Source organism: Rutilus rutilus (assembly GCF_951802725.1).
Source record: "Rutilus rutilus genome assembly, chromosome: 19".
In the NCBI taxonomy this organism is placed as follows: domain Eukaryota; kingdom Metazoa; phylum Chordata; class Actinopteri; order Cypriniformes; family Leuciscidae; genus Rutilus; species Rutilus rutilus.
The window spans coordinates 16,423,937-16,431,550 of record NC_140232.1 but is presented as its reverse complement, the minus strand read 5'-3'; the positions used below and the strand labels follow the sequence as shown (position 1 = coordinate 16,431,550).

The 7,614-nt window shown below is 33.8% G+C and overlaps 2 protein-coding genes across 3 annotated transcripts; one reads left to right on the top strand and one right to left on the bottom strand.

Moving 5' to 3' along the window:
- Window positions 1-1,943: 1,943 nt before the first annotated feature.
- On the bottom strand, window positions 1,944-3,803 carry LOC311278543 (H-2 class II histocompatibility antigen, A-U alpha chain-like). Of its 2 annotated transcripts, none has more exons than XM_084389456.1 (4): window positions 3,684-3,803; window positions 3,047-3,313; window positions 2,671-2,850; window positions 1,944-2,591 (listed from the first exon to the last, which is right to left on the bottom strand). In XM_084389456.1, exons 1-4 carry the CDS (start codon window positions 3,745-3,747, stop codon window positions 2,470-2,472), a joined length of 633 nt encoding a protein of 210 aa, XP_084245582.1. In that variant the 5' UTR covers window positions 3,748-3,803; the 3' UTR covers window positions 1,944-2,469. The 2 variants fall into 2 exon arrangements, with proteins under 2 accessions (XP_084245582.1, XP_084245581.1); XM_084389455.1 differs by having other exon boundaries at window positions 2,278-2,591; window positions 2,671-2,952.
- Window positions 3,804-3,935: 132 nt separating this feature from the next.
- LOC311278089 (rano class II histocompatibility antigen, A beta chain-like) lies at window positions 3,936-6,629 on the top strand. The gene is made up of 6 exons (XM_084388670.1): window positions 3,936-4,184; window positions 4,580-4,694; window positions 5,092-5,355; window positions 5,492-5,773; window positions 5,863-5,976; window positions 6,094-6,629. The coding sequence occupies exons 1-6, from the start codon at window positions 4,149-4,151 to the stop codon at window positions 6,156-6,158; spliced, it is 876 nt and encodes a 291-aa protein (XP_084244796.1). The 5' UTR covers window positions 3,936-4,148; the 3' UTR covers window positions 6,159-6,629.
- The last annotated feature ends 985 nt before the right edge of the window (window positions 6,630-7,614 follow it).

The window sequence follows — 7,614 nt, the reverse complement described above, 5'->3', positions numbered from 1 at the left end:
AACACACATGTTGGTGTGCAGACACACACTCATATGCACATTTTCAAAACAAAATTGCAATAAGGCATTAGAAATATCATGATTACTCCATTTTAATTATGTTGTAAAATACTTATGATTTCAAGTTCATGTCCCTTCATTTACTAGCACACGTCATATCAGCTGGAAGTCAATATATACGCTGAACGGTGGGCCGGTGGCACATCAGAGTGAACATTGAGTAACAGACTGTGTATCAGCTTATTAAAGACATTGAAACCTTCCATAAGATCTTCAGAGGCACCAAACACAACCAGTTCAACTGCAATGCTGGACTGGTGTACACAACTGTTTTATTGATTGATCAAAGAGAGAGAAGATCTCATCTGTGGTTTGCTCTATAATTGCACTTTTTTTGTTGCAAAGGTTAATTCAAATGCATCCATGCATGTTTTATGTTGATTCATCATCTACAACCTAGAGTGATATCTCAGTGAAGATACACTGATAAATACTTTATGGATGAAAGTACAGTGGCTCTATTCTAATTCTTTTTTAAGGTGCACCATCAATGACAGCTGAAGAAATAATAGAGAATTCAGTAAATCAGGTGTCATGTAAATTAAACTCCTATTGATTTTCATATAGATTAATTATAAATACATATTATGAATTTGCAATATTTGCAACAATATTTTACCAGCAAGATGACGACAATGGTAATGGTTTTTGGTTTCATTTGAATTTACAAATATATGCCAAATATATGACAGTGAGTTGATATTAAGACTGATAGACACAATAGAATGGCAGAGTTTGGCAGAATAAATTCCTGATCTCTGTAATGCATGCAGAAGTATGTATTCTTTCCACAAAAACAAAAAGCAAAAAAAAACTAGGAAGTAAAAAATAAATAAAAATAAAGAAGTACAGAAAAGCATTGTTACAGTTGGATCATATCTTATATAGGGGGGAATTCAGGGTGATTGGGACACTTTTTACCGTTGAGATGACTTGGAAAAAGTGTCACAACCAACCTGAAAACAACATAAAGATTAAAGTCAATTATCTATTTGGAAATATAAATACAATAAATGTATTTAGAAATATTATTTGGAGGAATACACAACTAAGCCTGCAGGACTAACTTCTGATGCTAACCTGCCAAACCTTCTTCACACTGTGGTGATCAGTTGTTATTCCTATTATTGTTCTATAGATGGCAGCAGTATAAAATATACAGATGACTATATAGAGGTCGAACAATAGAAGGGGAGTGCTTAGAGAATAAATGCTACACGTCAGTTTGTACATTTTATTTTCAGTTTATTAAATGAACACAACACACATCATCTGAGAAGAGTCACATTATGCTGGCCACAAACGTGAAGATTAAGCCTGATTTTGTAGCAACCGACTTTTTGTCCATATCATTTTAAACATAGGCTTCTTATAACCATCTTATCTTATAGGCTAAATATTATGTAAAGTCAGTAAATACATTAAATATATATAGTTATGTGAAAAATATTGTGCAACCACTAGAATGTAACAATAATTTCTGGCCTGTGATAGAAGAGCTGACAGATTAAATCTACTGTCAAAAACTACAATAACTCTCTTTCAGTTGTTAGCCTATATGTTAAACTATTCTGATGGAAATGTTGAACTAGCAAGACCAATACTAGATGTTTTAAAATAGAAACAAAAATTTTAATTGCAGAATTTTTAGATTTTAGAATTTTATTTTATTTCAGCCACCAGAGTCTGTCAAATGACCATTACTGATTTGTTTTTATAGAAACAAAATTCTATCAATAAATTGACCAGTAGAGGGCGTCAAGAATCAGAATTTTGTGAGGGCACTCAACATGCTGCATGTAATATGTATCTATAAAAATAAACCATTTCATAATATTTGCTAATGGCTTTATTTTTTATATATAAATTAATAACAAAATCATCCATTTTCAAGATTTTATTAAAACCATATTTGACTTCTAGCAATTACAGCTATGCTATAACATCAACCACAACAAACAATTTTGCTACTAATCTGACATTGATATCTCATCAATATGACCATGAAAGGACAACTGTTTGAAAATATATGTTCATTGTTTTAAATTGAGCAAAATATGTGAGATGAGCAGAAGGCTGTGATGAGTAAATTTTGGATGGTTTTTCAATTAGGCTACATTACATTTCTGGCCCTGTGGAATTTCAGAAAATAAATTCGTCTAAAATATCCTTTTCATATTTTCACTAGTTTATTTATCCTATTTTTTTTTTTTTTTTCAAACAACAGAAGGCTATCAGACATTTATTAAAATTATTTCTCATGCATGATGCAGATGTAGATTATTTATAGAAACGGGGAATATAGTGGGTATTTGAGCTACAGCAGATTTTGCAATGCAAAATGCATTTCCATGTCATCTGTACATGACAAAATAACTAACAACAGTGTCAGTGTTGCTGTATCAGTACCTATATCCATTTTTTCTCTTTGGCAATAAAAACTGCTCCAGTAACCAAACCCAGCAGCCCAAGAGCCAGACCAACTCCACAGAACACTGATGGACCGATGCTGGGCTCCTTTATCTCTACATCTGCACAGACACAAACATTTGTGACATTCATCATGTGAGTCTAAAAGGAATTAGATGTGAATAATAAATAAATATCTACCGCATGTTCTGGTCTGAGGTTGTTGAAGGGCTTTGTGCTCCACAGAACAGCTGTAAACGTCTCCTTCCTCTGGAATGAAGCTCAGTCGAGAAAATACATTAAGTGTCCCATCTTTGTTGGGATAGTATCTGCTGATAGTTGATCCATCTGTCACGTTCACATTGTTCTTGGTCCACGAGACTTTGACAGGTGGAGGGAAGAATCCAGAAACCAGACAAATCATGGTATTTTTGACATTTAATTTCATATCGTTCCTGGGGTAAATTGAGGTATAGGGGGATTCTGAAAGATATTTAGATTTTATCACTGTTTTGTTTAATAACCATTTTAATCCTAATTCTCTTTAGACAGTAACTGTGTGAAAAAGACATCTTACCAAGAGGAGGTTCAGATATATTAAGAGAGAGCGTCCTGAAATAAGCATCTTTGCACACAGGTGTTAATCCATTATCAGTGGGGAAAACATCTTGTAAGATTAATTTATCAAAGCCAGCAATACCATATACAATATCAGGCACCGTGAGAACTAGTTTTGCATCTTCTAAATCCATATATGCAGCCACTTCAGTATCATAAGTGAAGAGAATTTCGTTACTACCAGCTGATCCACTGCATGATTCAATCAAGCCATATTCAGGATAACCTAAAGATTTCAGAATGTAAAAGATTTGTTACATATCACCTAGAGAAGATTTTTAGTTCTAGTAGTTTAACTCAAATTGTTGAATTTAACCAAAATAATAATAACAATTATATATATATATATATATTCATATGAAGATATTTTTCACTGCAAGTGAAAATAAAATTCTGCATTTATTTCTGCAATAAACATAATAAAACAACAACTCAAGCTTTAGCAGTATTACAATGGAATCGCTCTTCGTTCATAGAAGGATTATCATATATTGATTCGATTTGTTCTGTATCAGCAAAATTATCATTAATGAATCACATTTTAAATCACATTATTAATTAAAAGTTTTAGAATTTGTCCTAAAGCTTTTACTTACTTTGACCTTCAGTATATGACAAATAGGCAATGAAAAATGCTATTCCGCAAAATGATACAAGCATGTTTGTTCACAGAAGTGAGTCGGTTTTTGGATCCTTACACCCGTGGTGCTGTGGTCAGTCATGAACTTGATATTCTGGTATTCATATGATCTTGGCTCAAGTTAACCACTCAACCACCAGAGGTCACCGTCACCAGAATTTTGACTGTCAGTCAGTCAAACTACATTATGACATAATGACATTCAGTCAGTCTTGGGTCGGTTTACCATAGTGGAACTGGATTTAGGGTTGTTAGTTACTTAAATAGTTATATACCTGGAGAAAGCTATTTATTAGCGTTTCTATTTATCTCATTGATGGTTGCTGGATTGGAGCAAAGCTTTTTCGTACTTTGACTTCTGCTTGTTATAGCCTGCTGGGGATTTGGATAGTTTTGCTTCATTGGAGATCTCTCCACATGGATGATAACCACTTGTCTTAACCTGCTTACAGTTACAGTATGATTTCTTTCAATAAAAAAAAATAATTTGTTACATTTTTAAAACCAGACTGACATTTATATTGTTATTGGTCCACAAGACTACTTACATATGTAATCCTACTTCTCTGTATTTGTAATGTATACCAAAATGTTTGGCTATTTTTTTAGAACTTTCTTATTGAATTGACAAAGTTAAAATGTTTCAATCAAATGGGTTTTAGATGGTAACTTTGTGGAGTAAAAAAACAAAGACGTCTTACCAAGAGTTTCAGATACATTAAAGTGGAGAATTCTGAAAGAAGAATCTTTGCACAAAGGTGTTAATCCAAATCAGTGGGCTTAACATTTTGCAAGAGAAATCTAATCTAAATATATACAGTGTAATATGAGAACTAGTTTCGCTTCTTCTAGATCCATGCAACACACTGTATTCAAAGACACAGTGCACACAGCGGGATGACTTCAAAAATGCAGTACAGCCTCGTGGTACATTTGACCGTGTTTTTGTCTGCTTTATTTGAAACAGGTAAGATTAAATGTTATTATTATTATTTACAAAATGCTTTTGTGTTGATTTATAATTCATTTACCAAATTTCTCCTAAGCTCTCAAAATTAAATATTGCAGAATCATCATCATCAATAATCATATTGTGTTAACACAACTAAACAAATGTTAAATTTAATATTTATGTCATTCCTGATTAATTTCCCCAACTACTGCAATATTCAAAGGTTCTGACTTAACAAAAATCCCACTTCTGATTCATTATGACTCTTTCTGACAATGTTGTTTTTAATATCTTTTTTATGAAAATTGAAACATTGTGCCCTATTTTCATACAGTTTGTTTATTTTTATTAGCTAATTTTTGTATTTTATGTCTGTTATTTTCTTTCCTTTTTTTTTTCTTTTCTGTTTCAGTTCATGGAAATTACGGATATGTCCAAATTCGCTGTCGACTTGACTCTCAACAAAACATTCAATTTATCTTCTCGGTCACCTACAACATGATAGAATATCTGAGATACAACAGCACTGAGGAAAAGGCTGTTGGTTACACTGAATTTGGAAAGAAATGGGCAGAGGACTACAATAGAAACAAGATTTTACTTACACACGCAAAATTTGTGCTGAACCAATGTAAAGAAGTTGGAAATATAATTATCCCTAATGCAGGGATGACAGGTGAAAGATATTTTCTTCTAATTCAGAACACTTAATTTAAAGATGTAAGATATTATTTTATTATTGGTTTCAAAACCTTATATTTTGGTATTTGACATAAATAAGAATTCACGTCCAACTCGGTCCAATTTTACAGTAAAACCAGAAGTCATTATCCAGTCAGACAAGGAAGCTATTGGGAATCAGAAAGCTGTTCTGGTGTGCAGTGCCTATGACTTCTACCCCAAACCCATCAAACTGACGTGGATGAGAGATGATGAAGCGGTGGCAGCTGATGTGACCTCCACTGAAGAGCTGGCTGATGGAGACTGGTACTACCAGATTCACTCCCAGCTGGAATACTTTCCCAAACCTGGAGAGAAGATCTCCTGTGTGGTGGAGCACGCCAGTTCTCATACACCCATGGCCTATCACTGGGGTAAGAACAGAGTTATGATTCATTTAGTGTTAAGAATCAGATTGTTGCCTCACTGGACAATTTGAACAGAATTTTCTTTCACTTTACAGATCCTTCTCTGTCCGAGTCTGAGAGGTCTAAGATAATTCTTGGGTCTGTAGGGCTGGTGATGGGGGTCGTGATGGCAGCCGGAGGACTGATCTACAATAAAAGAAAACACACAGGTTGGTATTCATAATGAAGACCAATTTGGTGGTGGGCTGGTGGTGTGATGAAAAATCATCTTCCCTGTCATTATCAATTGAGATGTTGGAAATGTGTCATTTTGTTGTTGTCTACAGGCTTTTACAGACTTCCAATTTGTTTATTTCCACTGCAAACAATGGACGGCACTGAACAACAGTAGACCATGACATCTGGGACTGCATCATCACCGGACTAATTTGCCTAATCACAGAACACAGAAAGCAACAGGTCTGGAAAAATAAAATAAAAATTCTGGTTAATTTTGGTGTAAATTACCGGAATTACCCTTTGCTTTCGGTTGGTTTCCACCACGGTCTAAATTACCATGAAGATTAGGCAAATTAGTCCGATGACATAGGACTGCACGCACCGCATCAGATTCTCAAAAATGGTGGTTAAAATGAAAAGCTGCGTTCAGTACCACACCAAAGTTCCTAGTTCCTGGGAAAAGTTCCTGCGGTGGAAACACGGCTCAGTCTCTTTTATTTTGTCAATGCAAATTTGTTTGTTTTAACAAAAAAGGTTACGTTTCATTTGAACAAAGATGAAGCTAGCGCAAACAGATTATTGCTCTATTACACTATTAGTGTGTAGATGTATTGTGATAATAAAGATATAGTTTTGAAACCAGACTTTTTGATGCTTTTTGTATCTTGTAGTAGAGTGTATTAAATGTATCCACATCTATCTAAAACAGTATTAATAAATACATTTCAATAACATTAGTTTTAAAGCACAATATATGAACAACTACTGAAAGATGAGTAGTGATAAGATATATTTTTACTTTATCTAAATGTAAATTCGAGGAAGATGGGTTCGACATTGATTTTGCAATGCAAATTTGCCTTGGATGTGCAAATCAACACAACTACAAATATGGCATTGTTAGTGTGTCAGTGTAACACTGATGGACCGATGCTGGGCTCCTTTATCTCTACATCTGCACAGACATTTATGTAATTCATCATGTTTTTAGAAGGAATTCGATTTTTTGTATCATAATGTAATTTCAAAATGCTACAATATTCAAGTGATCTGCAATGACAGAAATCACACTTATGATTCACCACGACAGTCAAAAAAAGATGTTGCTATATATTTTTTCCCCAAGGCAGAGCACACAGGTGAAAGGCAACTGTTCATTAGACATTAATATACTGTAATGAAACATATATCACTTTACACACACATGTATATTTTGAGAATATGTGATGACATGAATATCCTAATATTCCCCATCATCCATAGCAATGCCATATATCAGTCTGCTCATCTGGGTAATGAAAAGACATTAGAGGACTTCAGTATGTCGCTAGGACAATTGTTTTGTACATTGTTATAGACATATTCAACTTTATCAGTATATATATATATTGTTTTTAATATTTCATATAAACATTTATGTAAGTTTTATTTATGTTTTTTCCCCCTCTTCAACCTATACTGCTCGTCTGACGTAGACAGGCAGTGTAGGTTGTAACCTTTTACAGTCTATGGATGTAACACATTGGCCTGGTTTCACAGAGAGGGCTTAGGCCAGGATTAGACCTTAGTTCAATTAGAACATTTAGCTTTTATAAATGTGCCTTAGAAAAAAACATTATTAGTATGCA